Here is a 19,114-nt window from a genome sequence, read left to right on the forward strand (position 1 = left end):
GCTCCGGTCGGCGAGGGCCGCCGCTACTTCTCCTCCCGCGCCTCGCGTGCACCATGCCACCGCCACCGCTACTCCCGCTCCCGCTGCTACTTCCACTGCTGCTGCTGGTGACGGTGAGGATGCTGACGTGAGGAAGGAGGATGGTAAAAGTGGCGGGAGTGGCATGGATCCAATTTTAAAAATTTTCAGTGGCACTTAGCCAATAACGCGAATAGTAGTGGTATTTTTTTATTTGCCATATTTAGAGTGGCATGGATCAAATTAACCCTATAAAATACCTTGTGCAATTCGCAACATGCATCGGATAAACAAGTAATCATCGACTAATCATACAAGCATATGACGGAAATACTCCCATAAAACTTAATCCTAACACAATGCCCCTACTATGTCCAAAGAATAAAATTATCCAGCAACCAACAATCCATGCAAAAAAAAAAAAGAATTAGAAAAGTTTCTTAGCATCAACACAGGAGCAGCAATCCAGCTGAGGCAGATGCAGCAAGAGCCAAGAAGTAGCCGGCAATGCCGGCGCCGCGGCGCGACGACGGCGGCGACGACGAGCTCTTCTTCTCGTCCGCCTTCGCCTTGGCGCTCGACGACTTCCCGGGGAGCGGGCTGGCGGCGTCGGAGGCCGGCTTGGCGTCCGGCGCCGGCGCCGGCGACGGCGCCATGGGCGGGTCGGTCCTGAAGATCTGCATCGGGAGGAGCACCCTGTCCACCTCGTAGACGGCGACGGGGCGGGTGGAGTAGACGCTGCTGCTGATCTTGGGGTTGGACCACATCGACCCGACATGGACGGTGCCCATGTCGTCGGTGACGTTGACCGTGTACTCGCCGCCGGCGAGCGTGGGCACCGGGCTGGCCGCGCCGCCCAGCCTGTTGAACTCGGCGAGGGAGTAGTACCTCGGCAGCGCGTGGTACAGCGCCAGCGACTTGAGCTGGTCGGAGGTGAGGTTCGCCGTCGCCGACCTCGCCAGCGACGCGAACGCCGCGTCCTTGGGGACGAACACCGTGATCCCGTCCTTGCTGCCGTTCGCCTGGCTCTGGAACGTCCTGAGCACGTCCGTCTTCTCCAGGAGGTCGAGGAACGTGTGGAACGGACCCGCCACGCTCAGGAGGTCGGCGAGGTCCACGTGGCGCGGCGCCGCCGGGGACGGCGCCGGCGACGGCGGGAGGCTCACGGCCGCCGCGGCGGGCGGACCCTTGTGCTTCTGCGCGAACGCCGGTGAGATGGAGGAGCAGCAGAGCAGGATGGTCACCATCATGGCTGCTTTGGATTCCATCATCCTCGAAGTCCCTGATGTCACGCAAGAACAGTGAAGTGAAGCATTCAGCACTGAATTTTTTTTGTCATGCGTTTCTGGAGCACAAGTCTGTAACTGCTGAATAGAATTACTCTTAATCTTGTGAATTCTACAGTGTTTACTGAACACATTTAGTAGAGTACTTAAGTTCAAATCAACATACAAGAGATCTGTAATGTTGTTCTGTATTCTGAAATGCCAGAAAACCAACTTCTTGTGCTTCAGATTACTACAGTTCGTGGTAATTCTGAACATTGAGAATTTTAACCAGGCTCATTATTGTTCAGATCTTTCTAGCTCCTAGAGCAGAGTTTTCAGATTACTGAAATTTAGCACAAATTAATGGCCCTTTCCCTGTCACCAAGAGAGACAAATGCACAAGATGGGGCACTTTCAAGACTCGATCTAGTCCGAATTGACAACTGCATTATACTACTACTTCAACTGTTAGGTGCCACCAACCAAATCAGGAGACCACATAATCTAACACAAGAACAAAAACAGTACTCCTACTACTACATCCTGCAGATCTCAGCACCACTGGAAGCATCCAAATCTCTGGAATTTGGGAGCCAAGAACAGTTAAGTGCTAAGCTTTGCATTAGCATTTCCCTTCAACCTGAAGGAACATAAACGCAGAGCACCAAGAAGAGACGCCAAGCTCAAGAGAGGCGCAAAGATCTGTTCTTTCCTCGGGCCAAGAACTGCGAGGAACAGATCCAAATGCGCCCTAAACAAATGGCTGCCTCCAAGACGACCAACCCATGAAACATCATACTGGAACTCATGGAAACCAAAAAATTAAGAGAAGAGATTCTGAGCATGGCATTGCAGCTGAAACAATGCTGAGGAGACTGACCTGAGCTGCTGAGCTGAGCAGGGAAGTGAAGGCAGTGAAGGAATGGAGGAGAGTAGGAGGGGAGTTAAGGAGGAGAGTGGCTATATAAAATGTGGGGAAAGTAAAAAGATAATGAAATCATGGGTGGCAGCTGTTGATGAGGATTGAGTAGAGGACAGAGAGGGCTCACTACTGTTTTCAGGCTTTCATCTGGAGAAAATAAAAAGATAGTAAATCCAAAAGAAGAACAGCTAAATAAAAGCTGGCCAGATAGGAGCTGCCCCTTTCTGTCCTGGCTCTCTGTTGTTTGTTTTCTGGGGGAGTAGGAGTAGATTGCATTTGCTTCTGGTGGATGATTAGTGATGGCATTAGCATCCATAAACTGCTGGTACTTTTCAGTGGCATTGCAATGCTTACAAGTAAGGAAGTTTCTTGCTTTTCCAAAAAAAAAAAACTGAATTGTTTGCTTCTTTGATCATCCTTTGCTTTAGTGTAAATAACAAAAGCAGGAGAGCTGGAATGTGGTGATCCAAAAAGGGTGATGTTGTAAAGATGAACAATGCTTGCTTAACTTATTGCTTTATCAAGTTATAAAGATGATCAATGCAACAAACCACCCAGTGACTCAGTGAGTTCATGTGATGTACTGACAAAAGCACTAATGTGCCTCTTTTGGCCTTCTTTATAAAATCTAGATAGCAGGATTCCTCAAACTTCCTCACCAGCTCTTTTGTTTGGTCATCGTGTTGTCAGCCGCAGCTAAAATTTATCTAATTTTAAACTTGATTGTTATGTTTTTATTGTAATTTATTTATAAGTAAAATGCACCAACGGTCTTTAAACTTTCCAGGAGGTTTCACTTAGGTCTACGAACTTGCAAAGCGCACATCGAAGTCTCTAAACTTGGTTTATTGTATCATCCAGTACCAAAGCCGCGTTTGACCGTGGTCTTGCCTACATGGCATGCCACATGGACGATGACATGTAATTTTTTTTATTTTTTTCTCACTCCTGTGCAACCGAGCCGCCGCCCTCTCCTCTCCTCTGTGGGCGCGCGTGCCACCGCCATCGCACGCCATGGGCGCCACCGCTACCGCGGTTTCGCCGAGCCACCATGTCGGAGGTGAGCACGCAGGGGCACCCTCCCCTCGGGCGCAGCCGGCGACACCTCCCCCCGCGTGCACCAAGCTCGCCGATGCCTCCCCCCGCGCCCGCCGCCGCCCTCTTCGCCCCACAACTCCGGCGCTGGCCCCCACGTGTCCGTTGTCGGCAACCCCTCCCCCTGGGCGCGGTCGGTTCAAGCTCGCCCTGCCGCCATCGAGCTCGCGCCCGCCCTGCTCGTGGCATCGCCGTCCTTTTTTTCTTTCCGCCGCACACCGCCGATCTCTGGCCACTCGTCGCCACGGGGGCGGCAACGTGACCAGCTGCCTCCCAAGGCCGACCGCGAACGCCTCCTTGCCGAGGAGGTCCTCTACCTCCACTCCCTCTGGTTCTGCGCCGCCCTTGCTCCCGCATCGACCGGCGGAGGCACGAGAGAGAAAAAAAAGGAAGAAGGGAGAAAAAAATAAAATTATTCCATGTCATCGTACACGTGGCATGCCATGTAGGCAAGACCACGGTCAAACGCGGCTTTGGACCGGGATGATACAATAAGCCAAGTTTAGAGACCTCGATGTGCGCTTTGCAAGTTCGTGGACCTAACTGAAACCTCCTGACAAGTTTAAGAACTGTTGATACATTTTACTCTTTATTTTTTATAGTGGCTTTTAAACTACTAAGGACACATATAAAAGTTTTATACATAAATAATTTTTTGATCGTTAATAAGTGTTATGACATAATATAATCTGTTGTAGGCGAAACATGTGCTGAACAGCAAAGCACTACTGAATTCATTCTATTTGTTTAGGGAAAGGAAGAGTGTGACAAACACACCATCGGCAATTTTCCTGAAACAGACCGGACACCACCATTAAAAAAATCGAGGGTAGAAGAAACCTGCTGCTTTTTCAGAGTTATTGTCTGGAGAATTTTAGTTCTGAATAGAACCTTCAGTCTTCTGAAGGATGCTCAACTGCACATGCTTAATACAGCCATATAAGTAACAGCTTATGCATTGCTGTATACCACTAGAAGTCATACAAGCAAAATGTAGTATAAGATTAACATGTCTTATGTCTCCTCTCTTTCTTGCCTTCTCTTCTCCTTTTCCTTTTTTTCTTTTTTTTTTTCTTTCCACACGATTGACAGTGCATGACAGTCTGAAACTCTAAACATTCCTGAATCTAAATTCTGAAGTTCTGAACTACTACCTCTAACTCTAATTCGACAAGCTCCATGTAATTAAGCTCTAAACTGGATGTGATTACGTGAGGTCGCAGCAGATTGTGTCGGTGGAGGACCAGCTGCCTGCCCTGACGGTGGCTCGTATCCGGTGTAGTTAAGTATAGTACTTAATCAGACAAAATTTGCAGAGTCATTAGCTGTTTCCGGCGGTAGGTGAGGAAGGCTTGATCATGAAAGGGGACTTAGCATGCATTTCTTGAGCTGTCATGCTCAGCTGGGCTCTCAATTCTCAAGCTTAAACCAAGCATTACTCCTATAACTTACTTTGCAATCGACATAATCAAATGGCTTGGAAATGAGGATCACATGGTGTACAAAAGCAGAATTAGTGAGAATGTAAAGCCCAGCATGCCGAAATTAAGCACAAGTTTTTTCTTCATGGACACAATCACATGCTGTATCATTCCACATTGTACTCCTACTCAACTCTTGTTTTGCTTTCCCTTCAGTTTGAAGAAACCAGAGCGGCATCTGTGTTACTGCACTTTAAGACTGCCATTAATGACCCACAGCAACTTTCAATTTCTTTAACCTCTCTCTTAATCTTGGAGTAGGAGTACTAGTACTAGTGTTCCAGGTTTTGATGCTCTCTTGGACCACTTGAAGAGCAGAGACCTTGGTCCTTGTTCTTGGCCTCTTGGGGCCTTTCAGTATGCCTCCTCTGCTTTTCACCAACTACCACAAGAGTACAAGGTTTACTTGATCTGCAAAATGCACACTTCTTTATCTTCATCTTTGGTGTTCTTTTCCAGATTAAGTTTTTTACGTGGGTGATATTAACGTATGATTGATTGAGTTTTAATTATTATAAACTTGAAAAATAGATTAATATGATATTTTAGAGCAATTTTCATATATAAAGTTTTCGCACGAAACACATCGTTTAGCAGTTTGAAAAGCGTGCCATAAAAATCTCAATCTTCATCCAACTTTTGTTGGAGAAGAGAATAGGATTGGTTGAATCTCCTGAAGATATAGATGAAGGTAAAGATTAAGTGTTTTACGTAAAACGATGTGGTAATAGCGTGTGATTAATTGAGTTTTAATATTACAAACTTAAAAATGGATTAATCTAATATTTTAGAACACCTTTCACATATAAAGTTTTCGCACAAAACATACCGTTTAGTAGTTTGAAAAGTGTGCCACGAATATGCAAAACTTTATCTTACTGGAAATGAACAGGACAGTCCTATCAAAATTATCGGTTTGTGTGCTACGAAAATTATCGGTTCTCCTATCAAAATCACACAGTTTCGGATGCATTGCAACTCTATCAAAACTTCCAGCAAATTGAACAAATTGTGAAGCACTGACTGCTCCTACCACTTCAGGCTTGTCGTAATAGTTGTAGCTCCCATCCATGTGATGCCTGAAGAGCATTCAAATGCGGGTTTGAGACGTCCCAAGCATAATTACCGGTTCAATTATTTGGCCGCTAATGAACTAGTAGCTCTGTCCCAAAATATTGCTGCATACTAATTGGACTATTGGTTCATATTCAGATTCATTATACTGTGATGTGTCACATCCAATACTATGTAACAACATTTTAAATCAGGTTAGTACTATTTCTGATTTTTTTTCTCTCTCTGTGTTTTTGCTCTCTTCCAAGCCATGCCAAATCGGCAATCAGCGGCGTCCGTTTCGTTTGTTGATCGCAACGTAGTAGTACTACAACTCTAGTACGTGTGGGTACGACGAGCTAATCCTGTGTTGCTTTTGGTACTGGACTGGACGCCGTCATACTGGATTGGATGCGCCGTAGATGAGGTAATGTGTTGTTCCTCACGGACCAAGCAAGAGCAACCAACTGAGCAAGAGTGTGTTCTAGACTTGGATTGGCCCATTTATTGGACAAAGTTTGCCTATGGGCCTACGTCAATCTGGCCCATCTGGATCAAAGCAAAACCTCCACAAATTCAGGATGCGTCTGCCATTATAAAGTCCAAAATTGTGGTACTGATGGAAACTTAGAGCAAAGTATAGGACGTATGTGGTAACTTCAATTTTAAGATAAAAATAAGGGTACGTTTAAAATAAAGTTAAGTTATAACTTTTCCTGACACTACTATAGAAAACCTAATAGATGTTGGGAATCTCACATAGATATCGGACTCTCCAACCGGTAACACGAAGACGGTACGATGAGGGGACTCATCGCAGCCGGATTGGGAATCGGCATCTATGGGGAGTTCATGACTAAAAAAGCATCGGGCCCGACTCGATTCATCAAGACGAGTTGATTGCTTCGAACCAAGATCAATATTCAGAAATTGAGCCTCAAAATCATCGCAAATCCAACTGCAATGAATCAGAATCATCCCAAACATTACAAACCCATACCATTCATACAAAACAAAATAACAAATCAATACATGGAAGCCTAATTGTCGTAGCCCACCAAAGGCCAAGGCCACCGCCGCCGCCGCATCTCACTGGAGGCTGAGGTCGTTACCGCCGCCCACCATCATCACTGCTCAAAAATCCAATAGGCCATGACCAAATCTAGTGGGTGGTGGGAGAGATCCGGGAGGGGGATTTTGGGGGATAGGACGAGGTGTATCTGTCGTTGTTGCTCGACCGCAATTACCACCATTAGATCGGGTCGGGGAACTATCGTTGTCGAGCTCACCGTATCGCTTCGATCTCACTGACCTCGAGCTTGTGGCAATTAGATCTAGCAACCCTGACCTTGTGGGGACGCAGGGCCAAGGGGAGGGCACCGTGTTGTGGATAGGTTGCCACAACCATCGTGATGAGGGTGCCACTGATGAGGCGCATTCGTGGTGAGACCATGAGAGTGGCGTTGCCCGAGAGGAGGGTGCCACCACCGTGGAGAGGTCTCCATCGCCTTGAGGATGGCGCCGCCGCCGAGGCGCCGTTGTGGGGAAGGTGCCTGCCGCTGAGGAGAGAATCACGCGTTGCTGATGACTCGGTAGAGAAAAGCGAGGAGAAGCTGAGGAGAAAAGAGCGAAGAGCTGAGAGAGAGTGTGGAGAGAAAAGCGAGGAGATGCCAAAACCGGAAATGAGGTGGGTGATAGATAAGTCAGGGCGAACGGACCATGGCTTAGCTCAGCTTGGTGATTTAATGTTTCGGGCTTTTTTTTTAAAAAAAACCCAACACATATAATATGACAACCTTATATATACAGGTTTTTAATACGAACCGGCACATATAGATACTTATATGTGCTGGTTTTAAATTTTAGCCTTATGTGAGATGTCGGATAGACGGGAAAAGCTTCATATGTGTCGGTTTTAAATGAACCGATACATATAAGGGTGTCCCTATTAGGGGTTTTGTAGTTGTGCGATCTTTCTTTCTTTTTTTTAATAAGGAACAAGGGCATCTTTTCTTTCAGAATTTCCCGTAATTATTTGGTTAATGTATATATTTTCATTTAGAAAAGAAATCCAACCATATGGGCCGAATCAAATGGCGGAATGCACAAGCAAGCAACCATGTACATACGCACATTACAGCTGACAGCGTACAGCATGCTCAATCGCGAACCCCTGGTGGTTTTCTTTCGGCCTAACATAAAACGCAGCGGCAGCCCATCGTTCTCGTTGCCTCGTCGGCCGAAAGTTCCATGCTTGTCGCCGGGGGCAACCCGGCAAAGCCACCGCATTTCGCTCCCACGCGGTCACACTGCCAAATGCACCGTGCCGACCTTGACACCTCTGCCCCGCTTTTTTTTGATTCCCAACCGCCGTCCACCACCTCCAAACTCCAAAGCCCTTTGCTCTAGCTATTTCTTTTTGTAATAATGAAATATAATCTAGGTCGTTACTCAAATAGTTACGATCAATTATTACACCAATTCAATCGAACACAAACATATCTTAACAAGTTATAAAAAATACACTCATTATTCTTGCATAATGACACTCAAAAATAAATAAATTATCCATATTTTCTTATTATTTTAAACTCTCGAGTTAAGCTGTTATGTGTTTATAACTCGACATGATATCAGAGTTCAATGTCTCGAGTTCAAATCCTGATTGTTTTTTAATAAAAGTTACAACCTATTTATATTCACTAAAACCTCGACATGATATCAGGCTTAAGGATTCTCGCGTGAGAAAGAATGTTGGAATATAAGTGAATTGCATGTCTTTTCACATCCGCTTAAATTTCTATTCATGGTAGAGGTTTTAGTGACCCACGCGTGAACAAAGGCAGTGTTTGTCAAATGGGAAAGGGAAATAATTTCCCACCCATTTTTAAATCCTAACCATTCATTCTCCCTTTTCCATTTAACCCAAACCCTTCATTCATTTTCCTATCTTAATCCCACCCCTCATTTCCCATTATCTAAACACACCCAAAAGTGTTAGAAACCATGACACCCCCAACTGACACTAACTCCGTGTCTCCGCACATCCTTCATTCGCCCACAAATCTCACGCCAAAAAAAAAAAAGAAAAAGAAAAACACGGCGAATCCCGTGAAATCTTCGCTTCAATTCGCTCCCAAGCACACACGCCCCGGCGGCGGCGCCCGTAGCATCTCTGATCTCTCTCAGCCTTTCAAAAACCATACGCGCGCACAAACGCGCCATCTCTCCATCTCGCCGGCGTCGCTATAAAACGCGGCGATCACGCTTGCATCTCACTCACACAACAAACCACCCCCAAGATCAAGAACAACAACAACAACAACAACATTTGTCAAGATGAGCGTGGAGATCGTGGACGGGAGCACGGTGCGGAGCTTCGTGGACGACGAGGCCGCCTTCAACGCGTCGGTGGACGGGCGCTTCGCGGCGCTGGACGCCGACCGCGACGGCGTCCTCTCCTACGCCGACATGTCCGGGGAGCTCATGGCGCTCCGCGTGCTGGACACCCACTTCGGCGTCGACGACGGCCACGGCGGCGCCGACGACGGGCTCTACCGCGGCCTCTTCGCCCGCTTCGACCGCGACGGCGACGGCAAGGTCGGCCTCCACGAGTTCCGCGCCGAGATGAAGGAGGTCATGCTCGTCGTCGCCAATGGCCTCGGCTTCCTCCCCGTCCAGATGGTCGTCGAGGATGGCAGCTTCCTCAAGGTGGCCGTCGACAGGGAGCTCGCCAAGGCCGCCTAATTCAATAACCTAGCTAGCTAATTAACCACATTGAACTAGCCCACGACGATTAATTTGAGTACTTTGTTTGGTAAATTTTATTGAATTTGGTGTTAATTTGGATTTGAACTACTGCATTGTTACAATCTTACGGAGCACTGCTCCCTCTGTTTCATATTATAAGTCGTTGACTTTTTTCTGAGTCAAATTTATTTAGGTTTAACCAAATTTATAAAAAAAATATATTAGCAGTATCTATAACACCAAGTTAATTTCACTAAATACAACATAAAATATATTTCGATAATATGTTTGTTTTGTATTAGAAATATTATTATATTTTTCTATAAATTTGATTAAATTTAAAAGGTTTGATTCTGAAAAAAATCGAAGCAACTACAGTATAAAATGGAGTAAGTACTTTTGTTATGAAGAAGAAGAAGAAAGAAACAGATCAGTCGATCGATCTATATATAGTTAAAATTAAGAGGCATTAGGGAATGATGATTAATTTAACTGTTCACTGTTGTATACATCGAGGTTCAAGATTAATTAAGTAAAAGCTGCAGTACCTTCACAAAATTATACTCCTTACTCCTTAGCATAGAGCTGATCGATGGAGCGTATAAAAATTTAACTTTACATACAGAGACCAAATTATATGCAATAGGATTAATTTGCCGCTGTTCCGTTCTGCCAAACTGCAGGCAGAACCATCGCTGCTGAGAATTGCTTTCCTTCCTTCGTTCGTTGTGCTTCAGATCCTGGACGGGATGAGCGGCGTCGAATTCGACAGGTACGCCGCCGCCGCCGCCACGCCGGAGCCGAGCTTCACCGGGTAGCCGATGTCCTTGAGCACCATCTCCACTCCACTCAGGGCACCCATCAATTGCAGCTGCAGAGTTATGGAGATCAATGAGATGAGTCAGATGTTGCTGCAATAATTTTCATCTGCAAATCGATCTGCAGAGTTGTGTGTGTACTGACCTCGTTGAGGTGGCCGAGGTGGCCGATCCTGAACACCTTGCCGGCGACCTTGTTGAGGCCGAGGCCGAGGCTGAGGTTGTACCGCTTCCAGGCGTGCTTCACGATCTCGGCGCTGTCGATGTACGGCGGCACGACGACGGCGGTGACGGTGTCGCTGAACCACTCCTCCTTCTGCGTGCAGTTCTTGAGCCCCCACGCCTCCACGGCCAGCCTATATATGCACATCACGCCGTCAGAATCTCACGTTCAAAAGTTTGACCGAATCTTGTTCTAAACGTCAAAATGTTCTTCCTCGGTGACCGACCTGGTGGCGGTGCCGAGGCGGTTGTGCCTCTTGATGACGTTCTCGAGGCCTTCCTCGAAGATGAGGTCGAGGGCGGTGCGGAGGCCGTAGAGGAGCTGGATGGATGGGGTGTAGGGCCAGTAGGTGCCCATCTTGTAGAACTTGAGGTAGTCCTTCCAGTCGAAGAAGACCCGCACCGACTTGGCCGTCTTGCTCGCCTCCAGCGCCTTGGGGCTCGCGCACACGATGCCCAGACCCGTCGGCAGCGAGAGCGCCTTCTGCGAACCCGTCAGCGCCACGTCCACTCCCCACTCATCCATGCGGAAGTCCAACGCACATATCGATGACACCCCGTCCACCAGTAGTAGCGCCGGGTGCCTGTGCTTGTCTGCGCGTATCGTCGTCCATCGTTGCCATGGATGAGCATGAGTAATTCATCAAGAGAAAGAAGACAAGAAAGTGATAAAAAGCTCAAGATGTTACCGAGGATTTTGCGGACGGCGGAAAGGTCGTTGGTGACTCCAGTGGCGGTCTCGTTGTGGACGATGCAGATGGCCTTGATGGAGTGGGAGGGGTCCTGGCGGAGCTTGTAGTCGAGGGCGGCGAGGTCGGCGCCGTAGCCCCAGTCGCTCTCCACCACGTCCACGTTGAAGTTGAGGCGTTGCTGCTGGTCGATCCACAGCAGGCTGAACTGCCCGATCAGGAACGACACGATCTTGTCCCCCGGCGACAGCGTGTTCGTCAGCGCGCTCTCCCACGCCCCCGTCCCTGCAAGCAAGCAATCAATCAATCTTCGGGCGCCACCATAGATAAAAGGTGTAAATGGTTAACCTACGATCCCACTTATAGATTAAAATAAACCGTAAACCCATTTATTGACCTGTAAGCGGGTTTGCGGGTTAGCCAGTTAAAACCCTTAGCTATGGACGTGGTCGATCGATGAAGCTAGGTAGGTAGGTTGGTTGGGTTACCGGTGGTGGGGAAGAGGAAGGGGGTGCCGGTGGTGGTCTTGAAGATCTGCTTGACGTCCTCGAGGAGGGTCTTGGTGAGGGCGGGCACCGCCGGCGAGCGGTAGTCCTCGTTCTGACGGCTCATGGCGCGGATCACCTGGTCCGGGATGTTCACCGGCCCAGGCACGAACAGGTGGTTCCGCCCCGGCCCATACACGTAGTCCGCCATCTCCCTGCCCACACACACACACACAAAGGCCCATCAGGCCCAAACAAAAAATAATTATTCGTCCCACAGCAATAAAAACTCCTGCCTAATATAACCTTCTGAAAGTGTTCTTTGAAAAATGACTAGTGATAATCTCATCTTACTATCTTAGTTGTACTATATACGGTTTGTTAATTGTTTTGCTCTAATTATCCGACTATATAACATAGCAAACATATAATTAATACATGGCTTTAGTTAGACATAACAGTACACTACTATCTCGAAAGAAAAACAAAGGCAGGAGTACTTGCTAGTACTAGTTGTCACTAATAACGCAGAAGACGTTATCAATTTGGACAGTTTCACTTATCCAAGGAAACCATTAGTCCTTTCTTCCTTTTTTTTAATTAAAGAAACGACTATTAGTGCGTGCTCTGATCCTACTTGGCAGATTAACTCGTGCTTATCCAGAAGAAATCAATTCATGCGGCTACTGGCTCTCTGTTTTGAAAATTCAAGTTGCTAGCTCTAGACAATAACAAAGCAAAATTTCTCTGAACTTAGTCTAAGTTTCAATTTCTTCTTGCACATACAAAATCCAACCATATGGCTAAACTGAATTTACTCATACACCTACGATCATTGAAGATCTAATAGAAGACGCTAATGGAGATGGATGTGTGTACCTTGTTCAGATAAAGCCTCCTCGATCTTGTGCTGATGATTTTTTTTTTCGCACGTAATACGTGCGAAGGAGGAGGCAGGGAGGATGGATAGGGTGCTGAAGAAGGCTATATAGGGAGCCATGGTGTCCTTTCGTGGGGCCCACACCCGTCCGACGTGGCAGATAAGGGGCCTTGCCGGTGCCTTCTGTTCGTGAGGCCCTCGTAGCTCGCCTCATGGAGTGGTGCTTAGCTGCTACTTAGCTCTGCTCTAGCTCTAGCTGCAGCCATCACTGGCATAGCATGCTAACAAAGCGCACGGATTTTGACAGTGTGTAACGACTACTCATACACAGTAATCTGGCTTCGTCAATCCCATGTATATGTCCTGTTTATCGTCCCAATTTTATCAGATGTCTGCTTAATTTCCCTGTATCTGATAAGGTGTTAGCTGCACCAGAAATTATTTTTCTTTTTTCTTTTTTGTTGAAAGCTTTGCATCAGAGATAATTAGTTAAGCAAGCTGCAGAGGTGATCCTACTGTTTGAGTAGAAATTGGAGCTAGAAAGGGGAGAGAAATAATAATAATCCGGTTTCGCTTTGCTTGCTGGCTGGCTGAGGCGATAGAGCTGTATGGCCTGTGAGTTAGTGAGTGAGTGAGAAAAATGACAGGTTTGGTTGAGTCCAAGCAGAGCCAATCTGCAAGCCAAGGGCGCAGGAGCGTCCACGTCGGATGTTATCCCCTACCATCTCGCTTTGCGGTGTCCGTGGAAACCCAGCAATTTTTTTTCCTTCTCCCTTCGTTTTTATTTTCAGAGGTGAGGTCAAGACAAAAGATGATGTTAAATTGTATCGCCATATGCTTGGAGAAGGTTGAGAGGGAGAGGATGACGGCGAGGCCACAAACGAACAGATGGGAGGAAGGTGATAGCTAGTGTAGGTGGAAATGGAATCGAGCTGTACCAACGAGATTTTATCGTGAGAAAAATCGGGTAATTCACTTTTTACTTTGATATTTATCGCTTTCGTATGAACTTTCTCCTTTAAAACCTGAAAAAAAATCAGGCGATTCACTTATACGCTTTGATGTTTTTCGCCTTTGTATGAACTATGTTGTGTCTAGGTTGGCTTTAGCATGTCCGTTGATGCAGTGACTTGAGTGAGGCTGTAGCTGTAGCTGAAGCCGAGAAAAGATTGAATTCTGAAATATGAACCTTTTGCTCGTTATTCTGATGAGTTCACGGTATCTGTTCCATATGTTACAGAACCTGGGCTGTGTATATCCATTGTGGATGTAGAGGCCGCATTTTAATCTATTTTCTAAAGAAAATGTTACATAACCTGAAAAGTGGGCTACTGGGCTTTTTTTCTTAATTAGACGCATAGCGCATGTTCAGACATACGAAGTCTGAATACTGATCATATGTACTCTCAAGGAAGAACCACATGCAAGTGATACCCAATTGGGTATTAAAGTTGTGTTTACAGCTAAAAGGCTTAAAGAAAGAAAAGTTCAATTTTTATGCCAGAACGAAAAAATGGAGACTTTCAAACTGTAGCCTTCAAAAATAAGCCCTCCCAACCGGGCATGAAGTTTCTTTCGGTTCTATCGGTCATTCGGTTGGCTAAGAGTTATTAGGGGAAGAAAAAAAAATTTGTGTGTAAAGACAATGTTAAAAAAGAAACACGTTGACAATATCGTAAAAATAATTCTAAAGTTAACTTTTCAAATTCAAATTTTGGGCTGATTCGTTGTAGAGAAAAAAACAATGAGGCCCTTTCTGTCTTAAAACTAGTCCTTTCTTTCCTCAGCCTCTCCATTTGGTAACCAAGAAAGCTACTACAACGGTCGGCCAGGGAGCAATTCATAGTCTCTGAATTTTGAACATGGACTAAAAACCTTGCTCCCCATGAACAAATTCTTCACCTTCAAATCCCAACCAGCTTCCAAGTTTGTTTCGTTGGACCCCAAAAAGGCAGAAACAAATTTCGTCTCCGACGGGTCCATTTTCGCAGGAGGAAACATCTGCATTTCTTTGTGGCTCAATGATTGCGTCGACAAATCCTACGCCCAAATTCCAGAACTGGTCACCTTGGAACATGCAAAAAAAGAGCAAGGGAGAGAGAAAGAAAGAAAGAAAGAACGAGAAAGCAAAAGGGTGGTATAGTGCAGAGTGCAGAGGAGACCGTGGACCAAGAAGATTCTGCATGCCATGCGGATATACGGATGTTCTCCTTTTCCTACATATAGACAACGTATTAGCAGCACTATCACTGCACATGAACAAATCCATCAAGAATTGAAACAGGATCAAGAACTGAATCAGGATCATGCCTTGATCATGCAGGATTCACCGGACTGAAAAAGATGGATTTTTTTTTGAATGCGACTTAACGAAAAACTCTCTAACTTTTCTTTCAATGATGGAAATGGTTTATATTTCTGGTCTCTGCTAACGGTCACGCGTCGAAGAAAACCTCTCAACATGACTATGTTTACATACTTCTATTAGGCTTCCTTGCAAACACATGATTGAAAAAAAAATCATATGAAGAAATGTAGGATTTTGGTAAGAACACAAGTGCAAAACAGATGATTGCAAAACATACATGGAAAAAAATAGAATGATCATTTGAATAGACCACGGGAAAAATATAAGAATCAGATGAGACATATAGACTTGAATGGAAATTTTCCAAAGAGATTAGAGCTCTTGCTAACCCTCTTTTAAAATCTCTATGGAATTGTTCATTTCATATGAATTTCAAATAAGAGATGTGATTCAATCATTTATTTCAAAAGCTTCCTTAGCATTTTGCCTTTGAAATCCCTGAAATTTCGTATGTTTTTACCGGGAGTACTGCAAATGAAAGGGGCCGATTTCAGCAGCAATGCTGCTGGCCTGCTGCGCGCGCGCAGCACTGAACCGAGCACACGCATCATTATGATCTCTTCTACTACAGATCAGGAGCACAACATCACAAATATATTCAGAACTGATAATCCAGCTTCTGCTGCTACTATGATCAAAAGGTGTTTGTGCTGTTGTTCTACTATGCTCGCTTGGCATCGGATGCCTGCCCTGCGGCCCCTGCCTGCCTCTCGTCGCGAGACAGACAGGCATGATGGCGCTGCAAGCTGCAAGCTTAGGGCTGGTTTAGTCCCCAAAAATTTTTCTTAAAAAATATCACATCAAATCTTTTAACACATACATAAAACATTAAATATAGATTAAAAATACTAATTGCGCAATTAGGAGGAAATCGCGAGATGAATCTTTTAAGCCTAATTAGTACTCCCTCCATTCCAAATTGATCTACATATAGTTTTTTTAGGTTATTCCTAAATGATCTACATATTTGTGTTCATTTATTAAGTCTACTCGTTATTTGTGCATTGGAGTAAATGGACATTGATGCATGCATCCATGCACACAAGTATTTATAACCCACATGCAATATCTTGATTTGCTATTGGCTGGAAAATATTAGGGATGGTGCATGTATCGAGTTTGTTGCTAGAGTAAATATAGTATGAGAGAGTTATTAGCCTTTCTTGGTCTTGGTGTATCTATAAAATATGTAGATCAATTTAGAATTGAGGGAGTACATGATTAGCCATAAGTGCTACAATAACCCACATGTGCTAATGACGGATTAATTAGGCTTAAAGGATTCGTCTCGCATTTTCCAAGCGAGTTATGAAATTAGTTTTTTCATTCGTGTCTGAAAACTCCTTCCGACATCCGGTCAAACATCCGATATAATACCTAAAAAATTTTCTTTTCGCGAACTAAACAGGCCCTGACTGATACTACCATACTACTCCTACACAAAAATATGGATTTTTTCTTTTTATTTTGTGAAATTTTTTATTTTTAATTTTAAAAATAAAATCTTCAAAAACTTATTTTGAGATTCTAAACTTATTTCGAGATCACATTAGTCCGTCTGACGTGAAAAAAAAATATTGACACTGCACACAATTCAGCTGACGTGGCCTAAAGATTCATGTCTTGAAAATAAGTTTTAAAAGAGTTTATTCTTAAAATTTAAAATTAAAAAGGTAAAAAAAATCCAACAGCATGGCCATGCAATGTAGGCAGGGAAAATATGTAATGCAAACCACGTATATAGTGAAAACTTAGAAACTACCGTTGGATCGAGAAATGGACGTCCGAGATCGTCCACGTCACCATGAGTTAAAATTTAACTCCCAATAAAATTTTAACTCATGAGTGAATCCACGAGTTAAATTTTAACTCATGGTGACGTGGACGAATCTCGGACGTCCATTTCTCGATCCAATGATAGTTTCCAAGTTTGCACTACATACGTGGTCTGGACTACATATTTTCGTAGCAGTAGAAACCAGAAACGGTAAACACTGCAGCTGCCTGCGAGCAGCGTGAGGCACTGTTCGGTTAACCTTAAAGAAAGTGGAAATAATTAAAGGGAGTTTATTTCGTACATATGATCGATGATGTAAAATTCTGCGTTCGTCCAACTCCTCTCTTTCGTTTTCCGCACGCACGTTTTTTTAACTACTCAACTGTGTGTTTTCGTAAAAAGATTGCTATACGAAAGTTATTTAAAAAAATCATATTGATCTATTTTTGAAAAGAATAATTAATACTTAATTAATTATGCGCTAATAGATCGCTCCATTTTTCGTGCGGAGGGAATGGTTTTCCATAGGGCCGGGGGTGGTGCACGGTGGACTGGGTGCAGGGGGGGTTGTGTACGGCGAGGAGGTCTGGGACTCTAGGAGACTGGGGTGGTGGTGCGCTTCTGCCAACTCGGGGCCGGGGTGGTTGCGTTTGCGTCTTGCGGTGCCAACGCCCTTGCGCCTTTTGCGGTTTGGACCCTCTCCGGCACTGTGGCTTCTGATGGGGTTTTACCCATTTTCTTTTTCTCCTCTTTCTAAAAGTTTCTCTTCTGTGTTGTGTATGTTTGGTAGGTTGACCTGTGTGAGTAGCAAGGTGTGATAGCTGACCTTTTCTTCTTTTTTTTGAGAACTCTGACCTGGGTTTTTCGGCTCATTTTCTAAGGCTTTGTGAAAGTTTGGAACATGCCAGCGTTTTTCACGTGTTTTTCAAAATTAATTTGGCCCAAATTCGTATTAAAAACACGCAGGTATATATATATATATATATATATATATATATATATATATATATATATATATATATATATATATATATATATATATATATATATATATATATATATATATATATATATATATATATATATATATATATATATATATATATATATATATATATATATATATTTGAAATGGAGGGAGGAAGTGATATCTCCTTGAGATGGTTGGCGATGTGTACATGTAAGTTTTGATTGTCAGATGTATATCGGTTTTTATGTATGGGTCGATAAAAATATTATGAAATATCGGTTAGCTCGATTAGTTATGTACAAAATCTTTCTCGGTGGTTAAATTTCTAGCAAATAGGGAATCAAAGGTGGTTTTTCTGTTAGCAGGACTAATTAGGCTTCAAAAAAGCCAGGTCCTCAAATTATTGGTGTTCATATTCATTTTTGTATGGATTTTTTTTTGCCAAAGTGAGAAATTTAATTAACAAGACCACCGTATCAACGAGTATCCACTTTCTACGCTAGGTAAGGTAACATGCTATTGTGATGAATTTAGCTGCTTCAAGGAATTAATGCTAAACGGCATTATCTTTGATATTAACTTATCAATGCAATCGGTACTGGAAGAGAGGATATCCTAGGATTTGTTTAGTGAATCAATTTGAGATGTTGAGTCTTCAATTGAAGTTATTAACTATAGTACGAAGCAGCACATTGTATATAGAACAACCAGGTGAAGATCCAGAAAGGAAAGGTTGAATAAACTATACAAAATTATATAACCTTTTTAATAGATGTATGACAGAAAATTTTAGCGGGACTTAAATAGAGACTTCCATGGTTAAAACGTTGGTAGTGAGGGGTCGGAGGCTCGAGACCCTGCCGCCCCATGGTAGATTCGCCACTGAGCACAACTACTATCTCCAAATATAGGACATGATAATTTTCGATCATTTCCAGTAAAACCATGGATCAAGATCCAATGAATAGGCTGTTAAAGCAGGAGATACTACCAATATAAACGACTCATTCCTCATTATTTCTATATTCCCTCACACTATTTATTGTATGCTTCACCACTTTACATGGCTTCTTTATCATGCGTAAAACATAACCTCATAACTAGCAACCAACTAATTGTGTAGTTCTCATTTTACCTTAGTTCAATTTAATAAACAACTGTAACTAACCCCCTTGTAACAATAGCTAGGTGGGCAGAGAATAACCTACAAAATCCAACACTTTGAAACCACCAACACTGAAGGTCAAAACTATTGTTTGTCTAACCATCCCATAGGTTACCCGAAAAGAATAAGCCAAAATCAAAATTTGAATTTTAG

General features: G+C 44.1%; 3 protein-coding genes and 1 long non-coding RNA gene across 4 annotated transcripts; 2 read left to right on the forward strand and 2 right to left on the reverse strand.

The window, feature by feature from the left end:
- Positions 1-275: 275 nt before the first annotated feature.
- On the reverse strand, positions 276-2,220 carry LOC4345960 (fasciclin-like arabinogalactan protein 7). Its single transcript, XM_015793274.3, has 2 exons — positions 2,167-2,220; positions 276-1,300 (listed from the first exon to the last, which is right to left on the reverse strand). Exon 2 carries the CDS (start codon positions 1,287-1,289, stop codon positions 465-467), a length of 825 nt encoding a protein of 274 aa, XP_015648760.1. The 5' UTR covers positions 1,290-1,300; positions 2,167-2,220; the 3' UTR covers positions 276-464.
- Positions 2,221-9,118: 6,898 nt separating this feature from the next.
- Positions 9,119-9,757, forward strand: LOC4345961 (uncharacterized). The gene has a single exon (XM_015794124.3). It carries the CDS (start codon positions 9,177-9,179, stop codon positions 9,582-9,584), a length of 408 nt encoding a protein of 135 aa, XP_015649610.1. The 5' UTR covers positions 9,119-9,176; the 3' UTR covers positions 9,585-9,757.
- Positions 9,758-10,056: 299 nt separating this feature from the next.
- On the reverse strand, positions 10,057-12,818 carry LOC4345962 (serine--glyoxylate aminotransferase). The gene is made up of 6 exons (XM_015795046.3): positions 12,681-12,818; positions 11,805-12,016; positions 11,317-11,601; positions 10,855-11,221; positions 10,551-10,761; positions 10,057-10,458 (listed from the first exon to the last, which is right to left on the reverse strand). The coding sequence occupies exons 2-6, from the start codon at positions 12,010-12,012 to the stop codon at positions 10,321-10,323; spliced, it is 1,209 nt and encodes a 402-aa protein (XP_015650532.1). The 5' UTR covers positions 12,013-12,016; positions 12,681-12,818; the 3' UTR covers positions 10,057-10,320.
- Positions 12,819-12,956: 138 nt separating this feature from the next.
- On the forward strand, positions 12,957-14,167 carry LOC136351439 (uncharacterized). The gene is made up of 2 exons (XR_010734542.1): positions 12,957-13,648; positions 13,780-14,167. It is a non-coding gene; the product is annotated as an uncharacterized lncRNA (long non-coding RNA).
- Positions 14,168-19,114: the final 4,947 nt, after the last annotated feature.

Source organism: Oryza sativa, chromosome 8 (genome assembly GCF_034140825.1).
Source record: "Oryza sativa Japonica Group chromosome 8, ASM3414082v1".
Classification (NCBI taxonomy): domain Eukaryota; kingdom Viridiplantae; phylum Streptophyta; class Magnoliopsida; order Poales; family Poaceae; genus Oryza; species Oryza sativa.